We start from the raw sequence: 19,898 nt of genomic DNA, 5'->3' as shown, positions 1-19,898 counted from the left end.
ATTGTTTTAGACTGGCCTGGAACTCCCGGTGTAGAGGAGGATGGCCTCAAACTCAAAAGAGTTGCCTCAGCCTTCCAATGGCTGGGATCAAAGGCGCAAACACCACCACGCCCGGGTCCCCAGCACTTTAAACAGGCTTCAAGACCTTAGAAATGTCTGCTTCATCTCAGTATACTCTATGGGTTCCTTTAAAATGAATCCCTTTCTGCATTGCCGTATGGTAGAAGCATGGGAGATTTGAGCCCCATTACAGAGTACCAAACATTCTCGTTCAAATTACGCATAAATGAGGCTGTGGGTTCCAGCACACTAACTTTGACTGGCTCCAAGGGGATAGGATCGTCTCTGCTGACACTAGACGACTGAGAAAGGAAAACTACAAATCCCAAGATGCCCGTGGAACAACCTAAAACTCCCAGCATGCCTGCGGGGCAAACGGCGGCTGCTCAGACTGACGCGTGGTTGCTCCTGGGATGTCAGCATGGCGGCGTTCGCAGATTTGGATCTAAGAGCGGGCTCAGACCCGAAGGCTTTGCGCGGACTCGTGGAGACCGCTGCTCACCGTGAGTCTGCTAGCTTCGCGTTGTTCCGCCATACCATCCAGCTTGTTTGCTAGTTTTTTTTCAGGCGCCATTCGGGTCTCTCGTGGGATCTGCCTGATTAGAGGCAGATAATAGCTGCAGTATTATCTGCACCCGGATCCCCTGCGTAAGAAACTCAGAGGCTCTTGGCAAGGCTGTTTTTTGTTGCTTGTGTTTGCCCAGGCATTAGTGCAAAGGGAGAGAACAGAGGCCTAAGAGGTCGAGGGATTGTCATAGGACCTGCGAGCTGATAAATGATAAAAACGGGTACTGGACCCCTAAGCCAGTCACACGACCTCTGTCAAATACAGAAAGCGGTCAGGAACTACTGTAGAAGTCTAGAGAATGGAAAGGGTGTTACCTCATTTCTCTCGAGCATCATAAGTTCCTTGAGGATGAACATTGATCATGTGAGCTCTCACCTGGCATAGAGCTTGCCAAATAATAGATTATCAAATTCCTTCCAGAGGAAGAAAAGTAGGGTGTTACTGGACTGACAGATAGGAGGAAGGACCGCTATTTTGTCATTATCTTTTAATATTAATACCCTGTCATCCTGTCGGTATTTAGGCAACTTAAAGACAAGAGTCATGATTTAAATGTACTGAGGACAAGTACACTAACTGTTGTGATGGTAAGGCAGGCCTGTAGTGGTCCTTATCTCTTATTGTAGAGTACCTCAAAAGAGGTGTGAAAGACTCACCACTCCATTGCTTCTAAAGAAAGAGAGGAAATAGACAGGGCATCGCAGAAGAAATGAATGATAACAAGGTGGCAGAAAGGCATATGAACTTGAGTTTTTAACATTGTGTTAACATAAACTGCAGCTTAAATATGTCCCTGGCTTCTAAATGTGACAGGTAAATATATGTACTCTTCTAAAATGCTGGTGCTTTTTCACTTAATTTTCATGACACTTGACAGTCCTGTCTGCTGTTAACATCACATGACAGATGACAGAACTTCACCTTAAGTAACAATATTAGCAATAGGGCTCAGATCTGCCTCCTGCTCCACCTCCTTATTTTCTAGGTCTTAAAATTGAATCCGGAACTTTGTGTATGCTAAGCAAACATTCTAACACTTAGCTGCATCCCTATCTCATACTCTAGAATATCATGTCAGTATAATCATTGTGAGCAAGAAAGAATATTTTTTAAATAATTTTTCTTTTTTTTACAGTGGGATACTCCGTTGTTGCCATCAATCACATTGTTGACTTTAAGGAAAAGAAACGGGTAAAGTAGAATTTCACATGCTAATTGGTCACTAAATGCAAGTACTTATAAATATTCATGTGTGAGTTGGGAATATGGAACTAGAAACAAGTGTAAGTCCTAGTTACTTTTCTTGTTGCTATGACGACATACCTACAAAAGATGAAGATACAGTCCATCATGGCAGTAGGAGCACAAAATGGCTGGTCACAGTTTCTCCCCAGTCAGGAAGCAGAAAGAGATGGATGGTGGAGCTCGTCTCACCTCCTTTTTAGTTAATTCCCTCAGGACCCCAACCCATGAAGTAGCACAGCTCCCATTCAGGGTGGGAAGGCCATTATAGAAATACACAGAGGTGTGTTTCCATGATCACTTCTAATTTAGTCAAATTGACAGGCAGGGATCCATCATCCTAAGCATGTTTCTTTTTTGAGGCAAGGTATTATATGTCTCACTATGGCCTGGAACTCTTTTGTTGCCAAGGATGACCTCCTGCCTCTAGCTTCCCAGTGCTGAGATTACAGGCCCATAGCAAAGGTCTTATGCATTTTAGAAGGCACTGTACCAACTGTGATGAATCCCTGAACCTCAGCTATATTTCTTAAAAACACCCTGTGTTTATTTACCTTAGCAATTGAACACATATTCATACAAATGATTTTTGTTTTGTTTATGAAAGACTCTAATACAGCATAAGGATTCCTCATGTTGAGTTTATATTAACTATGTTACTTTCAAAGATATTTAAAAGTACATTGCTGTTAAAGAAAGCATAGTATCTAATTTACTTTGTTACCATGGTCTAATGAATTCATTGACTGATTTCTCTCTTTGATAGACTATCAGTATGTATATTTTTTTTTAGGCAAACAACTGTATATATGTCATTTCTGTCTTTAAGATTTGCTTTTTGTTTTGAGAGTTGTTTTGTTTTTTTCTAACGGGGTTTCTGTGTGTAGCCCTGGCTGTTCTGGAACTCACTCTAGACCAGGGTAACTTTGAACGCAGAGATCCTCCTGTCTCTGAGTGCTGGAATTAAAAGCAGGCAGACAAGCACACACCACCACAGTCTGGCCTTTACTCTTATCCTCTGATGTTCGTAGCATCTATTCTTATCTTAGCATCTATTCTTAGTTTCTGCTCTTTAGTTTCTTTCCTTAAAAAAGAAAGAATTCTAATAGGCTGGAGAGATGGCTCAGTGGTTTAGAGAACTGACTGTTCTTCAAGGGGTTCTGAGTTCAGTTCCCAGCAACCACATGGTGGCTCACAACCATCTGTAATAGGATCTGATGCCCTCTTCTGGTGTGTCTGAAGACAGCTATGGTGTAGTCATATAAATAAAATAAATAAATAATTCTTTAAAAAAAACAAGACGAAAGACAAAAGCAATTTAGTACATTTGAATACCAGAAGTCAGCTTTCTTGGATTTTTTTTACCCCCTGAGAGGCACAAAGTGTTTTGCTGTGTTTCATTCTTTATGATGTAACCAGAATGACTGTGTTTCATTTGTTGTAGGAAATTGAAAAGCCAGTAGCAGTTTCTGAGCTCTTCACAACTTTACCAATTGTACAGGTAGGCATTTTATCATTTGAGTGTCCTGTGTGTTCTTTAATTCAAACATGCCCACCCTCCCCTAGTGCTCGCTAACGTGAGCCTTGCCTGCCTCCTCCTGCCATCAGGTCATGCTTGGTGCCCTTCCTTCCCCAGTCCTACGGCTGTTACATTATTCAGCATGTGATTTACTGGATGAACAAACATAGTGTCTTCTGCTGTCATAAATTCCTGTGGAACAAGCATGCTTTGTTGATCTTTACTGTCCTTTGTAACTTTTATGATTTTTACTGATAAAAAGACAATCAATTGTGTTTTATCTTTTTTTTTTAATAGTTTTTTGTTTGTTTTCTCCATAGGGAAAATCAAGACCAATTAAAATTTTAACTAGATTGACAATTATAGTTACAGACCCATCTCACTGTAATGTTTTGGTGAGTTTAATTATTTCTCTCCATTTGCCTCTTAAGCTATACTAGCTAATGTTAAATATTGCCATACTACATCTCAGCCTGTCCTTTCACCGCCTGTGTCCCTTGTGTGTAGAAGATGCACAGTAAGTGTCTCTTCCAAAAAGCTAAAAGGTGCCAACAGAGAAGAAATGTTTCATGATTCCAGCAGTCAGGGACTGTACATTTGAATGTATTTTTTCATTCTTGTGTATATTATTAGGTTTAAGGTTTTCTTGTTAAACAGTAAGTGTGTTTTATGTGTATTCACCTATCCTAGACCTAAGTATTTTCTTATATCTGGCATTTAAATTTATATTGAACAGTATTTTTATTGTGAGTTTGTGTGTCACAGTCATATGAGATGGTCTTACCTAGCTATGTCTACCAAATGAGAACAACGACAGCTACAGCAATAACAACTAAACCAGTTCCACTGAGGGCTGTCTTTGTGTTTTTCTTGTGATAAAATACCATGGCCAAAAGCAACTTGGAGAGGAAATGTTTATTTAAGCTTAGAAGTCTTAACAGAAACTTGAGGCAGAAACCTGGAGGAACTGATGCAGAGGCCCTGGAGGAACACTGCTTCCTGTTTGCTCCTCATGACTTGCTCAGTCTACTTTCTTATAGCACCCAGTACCACCATCCATAATTAACAGGCCTTCCTGAATCAGTCATCATTCAAGAAGATGCACCACAGGCTTGCCTGCGGGCCAGTTTGGTGGGAGCGTTTTCTCAGTTGAGGTTCCCACTTCCCAAATGTCTCTAACTTCAGGTTGACAATAGCCAGCATAGTTGACCTCTTGTCAGCATGACACACAAATGCATCCCTGTTAAGCCATAACCTTTCCTTTCCTTCCCTGTTCATCTCCAGGATCCCATATGCAGTAGTGTTATAATATAAAACATTCCAACTTTTTTTAAAGATTTATTTATTTAATATATAAAAGTACACTGTAGCCATCCTCAGACACACCAAAAGAGGACATCAGATCCCATTACAGATGGTCATGAGCCACTATATGGTTGCTAGGATTTGAACTCAGGACCTTTGGAAAAGTATCCGGTGCTCCTAACTGCTGAGCCATCTCTCCAGCCCCACATTCCAACTTTTGAAAAATCCCACAGTCTTTAAGAATTCAAACACTTCAGAAGTTCAGTCTCAACAGATTATATTGGCACATACTCCTTTAATCCCAGTACTCTGGAGGCAGAGACAGGTAGATATCTGAGTTCAAGGACAGTTTGTTCTACATAGTAAGTTCCAAGCCAGCCTGGGCTCACAGAAACCCTGGCTCAAAACAAGTAAATAAAATTCAGTCTCTGTCAAAGTTCAAGCTTCTCTAAAATATCCAAAGTCGCCCTAAACTCAAAGTCTCTTTACTGTGACTCTGTGAAATAAAAGATAAGATGCATTCTTTCCTACTCCAGGAAGTTGAGCATCACCTGTCTCATGTTCTTTCCCATACAAAGCTGCAAGCTTACAGCTTCTAGAGTTTAGTCTGGTTTTTTATAGTGGAAAAAAAGTTCATCTACATGTGCATAGATTGATTACTTTGTACAATAGAAAGCTGTCTCAGGATTTACTCTTTGTTCCATTTTTTTAAAGTAATTTAGCATTTCTCTATATTCTCTGAATGGTTACAAATTTGGGTTAAAAAGGACATTTGTCTTCTAAAAGGCTCCCATCTTTGTTACCTCATCAGTCATGGAAATCTAGCCACGGCCCATGACTTGTGAGTGTGTGCTCTCCTGAGTCAGCTCCCAAATGAGTGGTGGTGAGCACTTGAGGCAGGTGTGGTACCTAACACCTCATCACTCAGAGGACTGAGGCAGGAGAATTGGGTTAAGTCTGAGGACGTTTAGTATCACTAGATGATCACGCATCTGTTTATATTTTTTGTATGATAACATTCTTTTTGTCTTATAGAGAGCAACTTCTTCAAGGGTTCGGCTGTATGATATTGTTGCAGTGTTTCCAAAAACAGAAAAGCTTTTTCATGTAAGTGACAGGTGAAACCGAGTCGTGTCTTCTCATTATATAAGTCTGTTGTTATACCGTAGTAGGACCTCTGTCTTCTAGTTTCAGTTCATTTGTTGTGATAAAATAATCAGGTAAAAACAACGGGAGAAAGGATTAGTTGCTGTCTGTCATTGTCAGAAAGCCAAAGGAGGAGTTTCAGACAGCTGCTGCTAACATGTCTACAGTCCAGAACAGAGAGATGCTTATGTGTGCACTTGGTTGCTTGTGCTACGCTGTTTCTCCATTCTTAAACAGTTCAAGACGCTACCATCATGGCACCGCTGTACCTGGGGAGTAGTCCTTCCCACAATGAACTGAGTTTTTCCACATTGGTTGTCTTAATTAAGATAATTCCCCTTGACGTAATCTATGACCAGTCAGTGTAGATAAGTCCCTCACTAAGACTGTCCTCCCAGGTGAGTCTAGGTTGTGGCAAAATTGACATCAGGCCCTATCTGGAAACTTAGAACTTTCTGTTTGCACTCAAGGCTCTGGGATTTCAAAGAGCAGTTGTTCTCAACCTTCCTAACGCTATGACCCTTTAGCACAATACCTCATGTTATGGTGACCCCTAACTATAAATTGCTTCCTTTATAATTGTAATTTTGCTGCCAATATGAAATTATAAATGAATGATATGTAGAATATCTTATATATGACCCCTCTGAAAGGATTTTTCAATTCCCTCTCCAAGGAGTTGAAATCCATGGGTTGAAAACCACTGTCATAGGGCCATACTTAAGTGGCATGTTGGTTTGGTTTGGTTTGGGCCATCCTGGGAGACATTTGATGGAGTCAGTGTGAAATAGCTCATGAGTTTTCTCCTGTTTCTTTCTCTATACTTTATTCACTTAACATTTCTCCTTGGTGAATTCATCTCTTTTACTCAGTAGCCACCTCAGTCTCTGGCCTTATCTACTCCTACCAGTGATAGAAGAAAAGGGCAAGCCCCTCTCTGGCCCGGCTTCCTCCTCTGCAGGCTCTGAGATGTAACCCATATGCCAGTGTGAGTGTCAGCCCTTAGTCTTCCAGAAATCCCTCAGATCCAATCACATGCCAATATGATTTCCCTCTGTCCTCTTGAGAGCCTTTGTGAGTTGATTCCCTTTTGCTCTTTTAGAATTGACCTTTTGTTGCTTTTTCAGAAGAGGAGAGCTCAGCTCACTTTGTCTTCAGGACAGACTGACTGCCCATGTCCTTTTAAGTGGGGAGAAAATACTTTTTAAAGGAATACAGTTTACTGACCAAAGTGAGGTATAATTACTTTTAGATAGAGTTCTGTATTCCTGACTTAGGCCCAAAGAGGTACTATCTGCCGAAATAATATTGCAGGGAAGAAATGCTGCTCTTAGGTTTTTTAATCTTACACCCATTTTTAAAACTGTGGTATTTTCTTTTTTGTTGTTTATTTTTAAGATTTTAAATATGTTTTTCTCTCACCTTTTCTTCCTCTAAACCTTCCCAAATACCCCTCTTTACTCTGTTCCAAACCCATGACCTACTTACTCATTAATTTTTATTGCATGCATATATGTCTCTAAATATAACCTGTTGAGTCCATATGATGTTACTTTGTATGTTTTCAGGCTCACCATTTTTTAAGAAAAATTTTAAAACTCTAGGCACATCTTTTTTCCCTGAGTTTATCCAGTAGAGGGAGCCATTGACTAAGGAGACTGAAACTGTCTTGGTGCCCAGCTTCAGCTGCTGATGATGTTGACAGAGGGAAACACCAAGAACCATCAATTATCTAAGATGCCTGTGTACACACAAACCACACCACCCTGCCTTTGGTGGCTTCTTTTATGAAATACAAAATCACATTAATTCTCACATATTTGTGGTAGATTAAGGAATGATTAAACACCTCTGTGGGCCAGGTGTGGTGGCCTTTACTACCAGAACTCCATTACCAGCATTTCAGAGGCAGAAGCAGGTGGATCTCTGGATTTGAGGCCAGCTTGATTGCATATTGAGTTCTAAGATAAGCACCACCCCTGGCAAGGATGTAGTTTTAAAATGTTCTGGTCTTGTCTTGCTCCTGCAGTCTTTCAGACTTTGCCTTTGCAGGGCGTGAAGGATGTCTGCACGCATCTTCCAAGGTAGCATCCTCAGGACACAGCCTAAGTCTTTCAGCTTCAGATTTCTCTGGAATAATCATTAAATTACAGATTATTAGATCTAATCTACTGGATTACAAATCACTGGAAATCTAGCCTTGCCAGCTCCATTTGGGATACTTTTAGGTAAACTTTGTGCATACACTGCATTGAGAGGCACTGTCTGTGGGTGTCTCTGTTTGGCAAGCCTGACTTTTCCTGGTGTGGAATGAATGGTAAATGCTGACACCAGTGAAAGACACCCAGGGTAAAGGGGTGGCAATGGCTCCTTGCTGTCCCCCTGTGCTCTGTATGCTGTAATGACAGAATATGCATATGCTTGTATATTTTCATGGTGACAAACTTTCTGTAAACCATCATAGATGCCTCTGTTCCTGTCCCAAAAGAGGTTAAAAATGGCTAAGTAAATTCATATACAATCTACCAATTTCCTGAGAAAACTGAGGCACTTAGCTCCAAAACCATTTTAGACATAATTCAATCATTTTAATGATTTGGGGAATATTAGATTAAGCCTCCCCAGTGCTAAGAACATGGACACGTGTCCCTGCAACACATAGTTCTTTGAATGAACCAATTGAACATTTGGATTGATAGAAAGTTAAACCACCAAATAATTCAGTCTGAAACATTTTAAATTTGAGGGTCAGAGGAGCCAGGTGAAACCGTCCTCTGTGGCTGAAAGTTCTTAGCAGCACATGTCCTTCACCAGTGCCTTCCCCATAGGTGAGAGGAACCCAGTTCAGCCTTACTAGGGGACCATTGACCAGGATCATTAAAAATGCACCATCTTTTCCTTAAAACTAATTAGGTTTGTGAGAGTAACTTTAAACAGCACAGGAGCATATGTATAAAAATGGTGCCTTCCCAACTGAAACTTCTTCAGAGGCAGCCAACACTGACTTTCTCACGCATCTCCTCAGAAATTCCTCCCCATCTACAGCTTCCAGCTTACTCACTCCAGAGGTGACCACTGCAAGCATTCTTTTATGTTTTTTCAGAAATATTTACCTACTTCTTGTCCCTTGTCTCCCTCCATCCTTCCTATCACTATGCTTTTAGTACCTTATAGCATGTGAGTTCTGTAATTACAAATGTACCTCATCCTTTAAAACTAATGTCATAGTCTGTTCTTTAAGAGACCAAGGGGGTCATAAGTTACTGAAGTAAAATGGAGAGGTTTTTAATTCTCTCCTCTTTTTTGTGATTGGTCTGACAATGACTGTTCTTGAACTATATCGTTCCTAGCCTGTGTAAAGTTTATAGCTATAGAATATAATCCTAGAGCCCCTATAAAATATGTCTATAGGTGATAACGCTGGTCTGAGCATGTTAACTTTCAACAGTGACCAGGGCTGTGGCTCAGTGGTAAAGCATTGGCATTCTCAAGACCCAGGTCTGATCCTCAGCAACATCAGTGAAGTAAAATGGTGCTGGCTCTTGCTGAAGTGCTCCTCAATGTGTTACTAAAAATGGACAGACGCTGAACTCAGCTCAGTTCCTCTTCAGTCGTTCTTTGTGAGTTAGACAGCTGGAGCAGTTGAGATGTGCAGATTCCTTAGGATCCCAGGGTTTCTGTCAGAGCTGTTTCTCAGGCTTACCATGGAACTATGACTGTTTAAGTCATATGGCCTCTGGTCACCACTCAGCCATGGGTCTGGGGCAAGAATGACCAAAGCTTGACATTCTGAGGAAAATGGGTGAGATGTGACATCTGTCACTGCTGAAGAACTGTGCCCATTTCCCAGTATTACCAATACTTTCTTTCCCCTGTTCCTTACATCACTCCTTTGACTATTCATACTACAGACACTGACTTAGCAAGAATGCATCAGCACTTGAGGTAGGGGTGGTTTAATTTTTTTTTCTTGTGTGTGCTTGTACATCACATCTTTGCCTAATGCTCACAGAGGCTAGACCATGTTGGATCCCCTGAAACTAGAATTGTGGATCACTGTAAGCCATCATGTGGATTCTGGAAACTGAACCCAGGTCCTCTGCAAAAGCAATAAATAAATGTTCTTAACTGCCCAGCAATAATATTTTCAACATGGTACAGAACAGCCAATTCTTTTTACCTCTATAAATCTGATCCTAACTTGCCAACTTACTCATGTATAAGAACTCTTTCATATATATGTATGTATGTGTATATACATACATACATACACATATGGGCTGAATGATTTTCATTGAGGTCTCTCCTGACTTGCAGTATCTTCTGACTTGGAATCTATAATCTTTCAGTAGCTTTGCTTTCCTCCCTAAGTATTCTGTTTATCTTAGCTGCCATATTTGTCTCATTTTTTTTAATGTGGTTTATACAACTACTTTCAAAACTCTTAGAGGTGAATGTGGAGAGTCGCTCAACAAACAATTATAAGACTGCATTTTCATTTGATTTCTCTCAGCTCTGCTTTAACTCTTTGTTAAACTGTTTCTGTTAGTATATGAAGAAAAGGCCATCAGCCGTGCCGTGCTAGTTCTTAGCCACACCATAGTCTGGTTGGAACTATAAACCTGGATAATCCCTGGCAGAAAGATGCTCAGGAAAATGGCTCCTGGAGAATGCACTATGCATGCATTCATCTCAGCCTTCCAGTTCCTCAGATTTCAGAACATTACCTTCTGTTTTCTGGAATGATTCAAAGTAATTCTAGATACTGATCCTATCTAACCAACTCATTCATATATAAAATCTTTATGAGTTAGAGGGCCTTCAGGCCCTGACTTTTGAGAATTAAACCATCCAAGCCATGCCTGAAAGAATAGTAAACAAGTAGCCTTGTAGTAGTTCAACACAGAACTATGGTGACATCTGCAGAGTAAGCCAGCTGTCTGTGTTTCTATGTATTGGGTGTGACCATGTCTCTCGTTCCAGTTTTCTGTTAATCTATTTTTTTCTTCTTGGCAGGTTGCTTGTACACATTTAGATGTGGATTTAGTCTGTATAACTGTAACAGAGAAATTACCATTTTACTTCAAAAGACCTCCTGTCAATGTGGTAAGTGTTGCTCTTTGTGTTCTGAACTTGGGTCTGTAGAAATGTGTGTCTGCGACTAGAAAAGGAGCAAAAGAAGCCTGTATTCTTAGGGAACAGAACCTGGGTAGTTAATAATTAGAGCAGTGTCTGAAAAGAGAATTTTGTTTTTCTAAGCTGACCAAAAGAAGAAGAGAGCAAACTTAAAAAATAGAAATTACCTAAGCTGGGAGCTACAGGGTGGCTCAGTGGATACAGTGCTTTCTGTGCAAGCATGAGATCTTTAGTTCGAATCTCCAGCACCCACATAAACACCATAGCAATCTGCTTTTAATCTCCGCATGGAGAAACGGGAACAATCTGACAACCTGGACTGAGTCAGGCAGCTCTGGGGTCAGGTGTGAGGCCCTGCCTCCGTGACAGTGTAAAGAGCAATTGAGGAAGACACCACCGGCTCCCTCACACCACACGCACGCGCGCACACACACACACAAGAAAGGAAAGTATCTGAGTGTGCTGGCACTCCAAGCTACTCAAGAGGCACTTGAGTCAGAAGTTCAAGACAAGCAGCAGTGCACTTAGACCTTGTCCCAAGAAAACAAGAAGGAATTCAATTAGCTACTGAGATGTGTTTTGAAAAGCTTAGGAACTAAAATTTATGAAAAATATTTCTCAAGTCGATATTTAATAATAAGATACTAATATTGACATTAGGATGGAAAAGGAAAGGTAAAGACACAGAGTCCTTGAGACACCAGAACATTGAGATACAAAAGGAAATGGTGTGCAGTCACCAGGAATGGCCAGTGAGGTTGCAGTGTACTGAGCCTGGCTCCCAGAAGAACCGTTAGAACAGGGTAGCCATGTGTTCAGGGATTTTCTTCTCCCTCTTGACATAGACTGTTCTCATTTATCCTAATATAATTTTCTCTTTTTCCTATACCTTCATCTTTCATCTGCCATGTTGCCTTCTAAGTCTCACGCTCACCCTGCCCCATTTCCATGATAGGAAGGTAGTATTACCTCACACCAGTAACTGATTTGGTAGCTATGAGGTCAGTGCAGCTGGTAACTATTTGCTTTGCTGGCCAGAACCTAAAAATATTCTTTAGCATAGTGACTTCCAGAACTCAGTTATGTTATCAAAAACTATTATCCAATAAAAAAGGTTTAGAAGCATTCTGAACCCTATGATGACTTACGTCAGAATTCAACTATTATTTTCAAAGTGGACAATTTTCTTACTCTACCTGTTGTAGAATTGGATCTTCTTCATTTTTTGGCTCCCTTTTCTCCTGCCGAGTTTCTGTTTGAGCCTGAGGATTAGGGACAACAGTGAGGGGAGTAGATTGTTTGGTGTGGAAAGTGAGATGGCTTATGTCCTAACCCTAAGTGTATACTATTAGATGGTTTCTGAAAAGTGCCAAACTATAGAGAAAAAAAAAAAAAACATCTAATAGCTCTTCTGAGCTACTCTGGAAGCAGAAACGTCCCTATTCGTTTATTCACTTACTTTCATTAGAGAAAACTAGAAACAGGTGCCTATATTTTCATTTGGGGCAAATTGTATTATATAGGTGTGCCAAGACAGCAAGTACATCATGGTACAAACTGGTTCATGCATACCATACACACGTTTAAATTTTAATAAAACAATTGTCACTTCATGATGGCCGGAAAATTGAGAGAAGTGGACAAAGCCAGGGTCCTGACATTCTTTTCAGCAGCATGCGTCAAAAGACACCACTTCCCTCCTTGCGGTTTGTATCAGTTCTGTTCATTGCTGAAATGTAACAGAAGCAATGTGATAGAAGGATCTGTGCTGGCTCAGATTGTGGGGACACAGCACAGTGGGAAGGTGGGGCAGCAGGCAGCTGTGATGACAGCAAGGTGGGGAACAGGAAGCAGGCTGGTCTAAAACCTCAGCAGCCCTCTTCCTCTAGATAGGTTCTACCTTTTAAAGCCTCCACAGCCCCCAAAACAGTACCACCAGCTGGGTACCAAGTGCCCAGAACATGGGCTTGTGAGAGACATTATCCATTCGAAGTACAACATGGCTGAAATCAAGGTGTGAGCAGGCTATACTTTCTCCAAAAACCACAAGGAGCATTTCTTTGAGTCCTCCTGACTGGTGGTGATTTGTTGACCACAGTAACGTCATTCTCTCTCTTTGTTGTAAACATGTTTTCCCTGTGTGTCTCTGGCTAAGAATAGCAGTCACCTCATTTGATCACCTGCACTGGCCCAATCTCCAGTGACCGTTATAGTCTGAGATACTGAAGGTTAGGAGTGGGAGATATCTTGTATGGCTTGGGACACAATTAGACTCATGATGCCCAGCTGTTCTCCTCTAGTGTTTATCCTGCTAATAATCTGACCTGCATCTACTAGTAAAGGCTTTCTAAATACTGTGTCTGTTACACCTCTGTAATGAGTACTTGGCAGCTGTACAAGAAAATGGAACCTACAAGCTGGCATGAAAAAGCTTTCAAATCAGGCAAGATAAGACTATATAGCAAGCCACATTTTAGGTAAGACAAAAGAAAACATGACATGTATTCACAGTTGTTTATATGACAAAACTGGAAGAACATAGAAGAAATAAATGAAAGTGATTACAGCAGTGGAAGCAGGGCAGTGCGAGCCGACGCAAGGACTCGGTGTTTCCTTATGTGTCTCTGATCAGTGAGTCAGGTGATAAAGAGACCTGAATGAACGATACACTGGAAGGCTATCTACCCTGAGTTTAGCAGAGGCATTGGCTCTGAGGGCGAGCCATCAGCGCACTGCCCTAGAATAAACTGTTGGTTTCCATTCTTGCTTCTCCAAAGCTTAGCTTAAGTTTTTAGTACATGGAATTTTATTGCAAATATTTCCTGGTCCAAGCATCACATACTGCCCTTGATGACATCATTGTGACTTATTTCTTAGGGGGGAAAAAACAAAAAACAACAAAAAAAAAAAAACACCTCATCATCTGCCTATTCAGGCACTTGTGTTCAGGCATGAGAACAAAAGCCAATCAGGCAGGCTCTGTCATTCTCTGTGAAGACATTATTTTGAACAATCACATGATGTGATGAGCTGACAGCAATTTACATAAAAATGCTCTCAGGAGCAGGAGATCAGGTAATGACTATATTTTATTCATCTAAAACGGCAAGTTTTATGAAAGAAATACTCACAGCCTTCAATACCACATTATCTTTAATTTCTTTCTCAGGAGTTTTCTTAGCAGTTTTAAAGTGAGCCTGATTAATGTACCAAGACCAAAATCACGTGTGAAAGAAAATAACCCAGCATTTCTATCCTATTTTACCCATTCCTCTCTCTCAAAGGGAGTTTTTATTTTGCTGTAATTCCCATACAAATTTAAAAGTTTAAATTCATTCACCTAGAAGCACTTAGGGATCTGATCATCCAGCACCATATTATTCACATCCTTTATTCCTGACTGCCCAATCGTTAACGTCTGCAACTGGAAGGGTGGGGAAATATGAATTGAGCTCCTTTGTCTAATTAACTTAGCAAAAGAGCTGAGGAGCTAACTAGAAATGACCAAAACAATGTTTTTCTTTATCTGTGGATTTCCTTCACCAAGTTCATCCCAGTTCCTAGATGTTCCACAGTGAGCAGTGTTGTCTCGTGCGTGGCCTCGAGTTTCAAGGAGGAGCTGTTGTACCAGCTGTAAGAAGTGTAAAAGCTAGGCAAGGAAATGAGGTGCATGTTTCATTGCAGTGCCAGCAGTGTTGCAGCAAATACCATTCCTAGAAGGAATACAAGCCAGAGAGTTAGAAGTGGGGGAAAGATGTAGGAAAATGTAAAAGCTACTATAAGACCATAGAACAAAACGAAAGAAATGTAAGGGTGGAGCATGGAAAAAGAAATTTCAAGGAAGAACAGAAGGAGCCTTTGTTGTATACCTGTAGGGTGACTTCAGGTCTGTGAGATTAGTCCCTCCACTCCTGGGGACTGAGGCGCGAGATGCATAGAAGTTCACCTACAGAGACTGTCCTGTCTGGACGGGGCCAGCTGTGCTCTCTGCACGTGTTCAGCGAGCCACTATAACCTACATGACTTTAGCAATTCCTGTCTGGTTCTCGCTGCATACTAAAGCCCCTCATGTTTCCCCTTTCTTTCAGTGAGCCTTAAACACTGTTAGACAATGTGAGGTGGGGACATGTCTGTGAGTCTCAGCCACGGTGTTTTTCTAAGTAGCACCGTTCTTCACACAGAGGGTTCTGTTAGCCATGGTGGTCATTGTTCAGTTGTCCTACTATGTGCAATGAATGACATAGCCGTGAGGTTCCCTGCTCTTGTTCCTCAGGCCCTTCGGGTCTTCATCTTCATTTTCTTCATTCCTGGGTCAAGTTGCTTGGCTCTCTGTTGGCTCAGTTTTCCTGCATATGGGAAGCACATCCTTTTCTTTGGGCCATGTGAGCAGTAGCCCTGTGCACTTCCACACTGCAGACTTTGCTGTCCTCCACCTCTGCAGTTCCTGTTGATATAGGTCACTTCCCACAGCTGACGTGTATGTGGGTCTGCCTTTGTTTACGAAGTCCCTTCCCATGTAGGAGACATGCATAGAGGAGAGAAGGGAGCTGGAGAGACTTCAGAGGGAAGTAGTTAGCATACTTGTCTTTAACATTTACAGTTTGTCTTCTTTATTTCTGGTAAAGGCAATTGAGCGAGGCCTGGGCTTTGAACTTGTCTATGGTCCTGCTATCAGAGACACGACGATGAGAAGGTACACAATCTCCAATGCCCTCAATCTGATGCAGATCTGCAAAGGAAAGGTATAGTTCCAGCGCCGAGGATGCTTTCTGCCTCAGGCGTTTAGCAGTGTGTCTGCGCTGTCTACCGAGTCCTTGCCTTAAGCAGAAAATTTCAAGGCACTAGATTCTTTGATTTCAATGAGCTTTACAAGATTTTGTAAAAACTCCCAGGGGAGGAATAAGATGTGAAGGAAAGATGGGACGAAAACCTCTAGTCTTGATAAGGGATTTGTTGTTTGCCTCAGTGAAATTATCCCAGAGTGAGTTAAAGTTACAGCCTTTAATTCATCTGCACTAAGATGTTTTTACAAAGTTTCTTCTTCTTTGATTATTGGTGGCCTCGGGTGTGACATGAGCTCTCAATGCTTTCCCACTAATTATTTACCTTATCTTTAAAAAATATCACTTAGTATTTCAGCCTTAAATGTTAAAACGGGGTTGCTGGTCGTTTGTTCTGTACCATTCTTCCACTGTTTTATTAATTACCTAAGATTGATATTGCTCACTTTCTGTTTTATAGAATGTAATTCTGTCCAGTGCTGCAGAAAGGGTAAGCCTAGCATAGAATACTCCGTCTCAGTAGTTAAAACTTTACTACGCTTTCATAACAACTGAAGAAAACAGCACAGAAAGCTGCCTGTTTGCACTTTTAACTGACTTGCCCATGGTAATTGCTAAATGTATCCCATTCATTTGGCCTTCAGGTTTTGCCTATGTATGTTTATATTTGTAAATCAACTAGAATAAAGTGATTTTATTTTTCCCTTTACCTTGTTAACAACCCTTTATATGGTTTATTGTATTTTTTAGAAATTTACCACAATTGTAAGGATCTTAATTTATGAAATTTTCTTATCTTTACATATATAGTTGTACCTTACTTATGGTAAAAAATTAAAATGTTAATAACATCTTATTTTATTTTGCATTTTTCTTATGTTAGCCTTTGGAAATAAGAGGACCGTATGACGTGGCCAACTTGTATCCTCTCGGTGTTCTGTTTAAACCTGTGTTCCTATTGGGTGTTGATCAGAAACAACTTCAGGAGTTAGTTCCTACTTACATCTTAGGGGTCTCGGGCACCCTCCTCGACCACAGGGCTGGTAGCAGGCACCCTTATCTTCTGAGCCATCACACTGAACTAGAATTTTCCTTTGGAAAACGTAATCAAAAGTACTATTAGAACTTAGCCTGATGTTTTCTTATCCTTCAATTGTTACGTTTACTGATCGGCAGCCTCGGAAGCCGATTACAGCCAGTTGTAGACTTCTTCATCCTTTCCTGGTTTTCAATTAAGCAGCAGAAAAGAGAGACAGGACTGTACAGGATAAAAACAGTGCCGGTCTCAGTCAGGCCAAGATCTGTAGGATTAGTCTGCCTGCCGCTGCCACCAGGTGAGCTGTCCTTCATTTGTTTTTGTGTTGTCTCATGTCCTTGGCTGACTCTGGGTTGAAATCTTTAATGACCATATCAGAGGGCTGCTGTTTGGACTGTCTGAAAATGAAGGCAAGGCTGCTGTGTCCACAAATTGCCGAGCTGTATTTCTCCATGGAGGTGAGCATGTTCTTATAATAAGATCTGAATGGTCCAGTTAGAGGCAGGTCGTCATCAAATAATTGGCATATGTGTGCTTTTATTCTCCCCCCTACAGAGTTCTGTAAAGAGTTAGTTCTCAACCACTTCCAACCATACATTCTGTTCCAGGTCCTCATTTCGGGTTTTACCTTCTGTAGTATGTGCATTATATGTAGTTTGCATTACAGAAATGACTATTGAATGTTTTTTTTCTAACTACACATTGTCCCCTAACCACACTTTCAGAGGCTTTTGACATCTCTTCTGCTTCTCTCTGGATGGTCTTTCTCCCTGCTAAAAATAAAATAATAATAATAATAATAATAATAATAATAAAGTTTCAGAGACAGAAATGGGAATAGTAGTGTTAGTGTAACAGGATCTAGAACTATCTCATTCCAGAATCACCTGTGAGGGGTTATCTAGATTACAGTGAGCCTTGGGAACGCCAGGGATTAGTTAGTGGAGTGAGAAGGCCTTGCTCCCTGGGCAGGGGTCCTGGATTGTGTAAGGCAGAGAAAGCAAGCTAAGCACCAGCACTCAGTGCTTCTCACTTGGAATGTGATGTGGCCAGCTGCTTCAGGCTCTTGAGCCCTGGAGCTCCCTACCATAATGGACTCTACCCTTGCAGTGTGGGCTGAAGTAAACCCATTACTCTGAGTTGCTCTTAGCCGGGTATCTTATAACAGGAACAGAAAAGAAACAAAAACATTAAACCACTAAGTAAAAAAAAAAAAAAAACAGAAACATCGTCTTTTTAAAACCAGCTATCTAAACTCAGTCTATAACTTTTGTTTTTATTATAACACAGAAAGTTTCTTGTTTTGGTTTACATGATCATGCATCTACTGTTATGTATCTTGGGTGGGTTTTTCCCAAGGATTTTTTTTTTTGGGGGGGGGGGTGGTTATGTAAATATATTATACTAGGTCACATAAGGTCATTTCTTTGCAACTTTAATAAATGTGCTTTGAGCATGTACCCCTCCTTTCTCACTCCCATTAGTCTCTTGTGCATATTCCCTGCCACTCGACACCACACACACACACACACACACACACACACACACACACACATACACACACCGTTGGTCCTCTTTGTGCAGATTCTTCTCCTAGCCCCAGACCAATCCCTCCAGCCACTCCCTCACACCACCTCCCATTAGTCTCCTTCTTCCTGAGACAGGTCCCTCTGTCTCCATTGTCTGCACATGAACAGCTGTGTACCCGAGTGGAGTGTGAGGCCCACGGTGCGGCAGAGCCCCATCTGCATTGCTGCTCTGTCTCCTCCTCCCCTGCTCTTCCTCAGACGGTCACTTTTCAGTGTGCTCCTTAGTTCATCAGGCAGGGGACTGTCCTGTGTGCCTTCACTCTAATATGTCTATTTTAAGTACTTAACCAGCATTTTGAACATTTAAAAAAACACTGCTAAGGATCTTATATTCTGCATATGACAGTACCTGGCCTGTTAACGTGTGCTTAACACAAGTTGTCTAAATTTAAGTTCAGCTCTACTGCTCAACTGACCTGGGCATACAAAACAATTTCTCCTTTTCCCTTCATTATTAGCATACTTAAAGGATTGATAAACATGAGCTTGATTTTATGTGTTCTGTCGACGATCATGTTAGATGGTGGTTGTACACCAGGCCATTGTTGGTCGGGTACATTGATAGCCTGTTGAGAATGGTGGCTCGTGCTATAGGATGAGGGTAGTACAGCCCTTGCTGTGGAGCAGTGCAAGTGCCTCCTGCATCTGTGCTCGTGATTTCTCCGTCTTTTTATTGTACATTAGGCAGTTGCTAGACGGCGCCCGTGGCTGGTTCCGACTGCATAAGATGCCATGGAGAAAGCAATGGAGAATTTCTGCTCTGCAGATTATTTAAGAGGAAAGCCTCTGGAACAAACTAGATAATAAAAATACTAGTCATAAATGGCATCCACCTGAGAGAGAGAGCGCTCTGTGGTTTACTTATTTACCAGGTTATAGGCCAAAGAAAATGGGATAACACTGGTTAAACCTGTAATCTCAGCTCTTAGGAGACTAAGGCAGGAGGATCAGAGTTGGCTGGACTGTGTAAGGAGTTCAAGTCCAGCCTGGGCTACATGGCGAGATCCTGTCTCAAAAAACAGAAATAAGTAAAACTGTGTTGAATCTTTATTCAGTATGATTTCTATTTTACAGAAACTAGAAAAACTGCTTTTGGAATTATTTCCACAGTGAAGAAACCCCGGTCATCAGAAGCGGATGATGAATCTCTTCCGGCGTGCAAGAAAGCTAAATGTGAGGGCTGAGAAGAAGGCCTGGGTCCCATCGCACTGCCTCCTCCCCTTCGGTCACTGCGCAAATAAAACTCTGCTGAGCTGATATTTTCATTAAACTAGAAACCAACAGTCTATAAAAACAGCTTCACATTCAGACCATTAAAACTGCAAATAAAATCCAGTGAAGCATTTTTTAAAGACTAACAGTTTAATTAGATATACTTTAAGAGAAAAACTATTTTATCTTTCATGTAAGTGATGAATAACAGTAGGTACACTGAAATGAGATGTATATTGAAATTAATAAATTAATGTTTTTCTACTTGGTACATAGAGATTTTCAAATTTTACTATCCAAAACA

The 19,898-nt window shown here is 41.0% G+C and overlaps 1 protein-coding gene across 2 annotated transcripts; it reads left to right on the top strand.

The window, feature by feature from the left end:
- The first annotated feature begins 466 nt into the window (after positions 1-466).
- RPP30 (ribonuclease P/MRP subunit p30) lies at positions 467-19,898 on the top strand. 2 transcript variants are annotated; one of them, XM_080911753.1, is made up of 11 exons: positions 467-563; positions 1,764-1,819; positions 3,315-3,371; positions 3,710-3,784; positions 5,730-5,801; positions 10,857-10,946; positions 15,602-15,718; positions 16,218-16,247; positions 16,641-16,678; positions 17,172-17,251; positions 19,493-19,898. In XM_080911753.1, exons 1-11 carry the CDS (start codon positions 482-484, stop codon positions 19,564-19,566), a joined length of 771 nt encoding a protein of 256 aa, XP_080767879.1. In that variant the 5' UTR covers positions 467-481; the 3' UTR covers positions 19,567-19,898. The 2 variants fall into 2 exon arrangements, with proteins under 2 accessions (XP_080767879.1, XP_080767878.1); XM_080911752.1 differs by having other exon boundaries at positions 19,457-19,897.

Source organism: Micromys minutus (assembly GCF_963924665.1).
Source record: "Micromys minutus genome assembly, chromosome: 2".
NCBI lineage: Eukaryota > Metazoa > Chordata > Mammalia > Rodentia > Muridae > Micromys > Micromys minutus.
The sequence above is the reverse complement of the archived record's forward strand: the minus strand, read 5'-3'. Positions and strand labels throughout refer to the sequence as shown.

What these genes read in the sequence shown, in the direction of transcription:
- RPP30 (XM_080911752.1), top strand. Translation starts at nt 482, where the DNA reads ATGGCGGCGTTCGCAGATTTGGATCTAAGAGCGGGCTCAGACCCGAAG. An exon ending in CAACTTTACCAATTGTACAG is followed by an intron (nt 3,372 to 3,709) that starts GTAGGCATTTTA and finishes TTTTCTCCATAG; the next exon opens with GGAAAATCAAGACCAATTAA. An exon ending in AAAGACCTCCTGTCAATGTG is followed by an intron (nt 10,947 to 15,601) that starts GTAAGTGTTGCT and finishes TTTCTGGTAAAG; the next exon opens with GCAATTGAGCGAGGCCTGGG.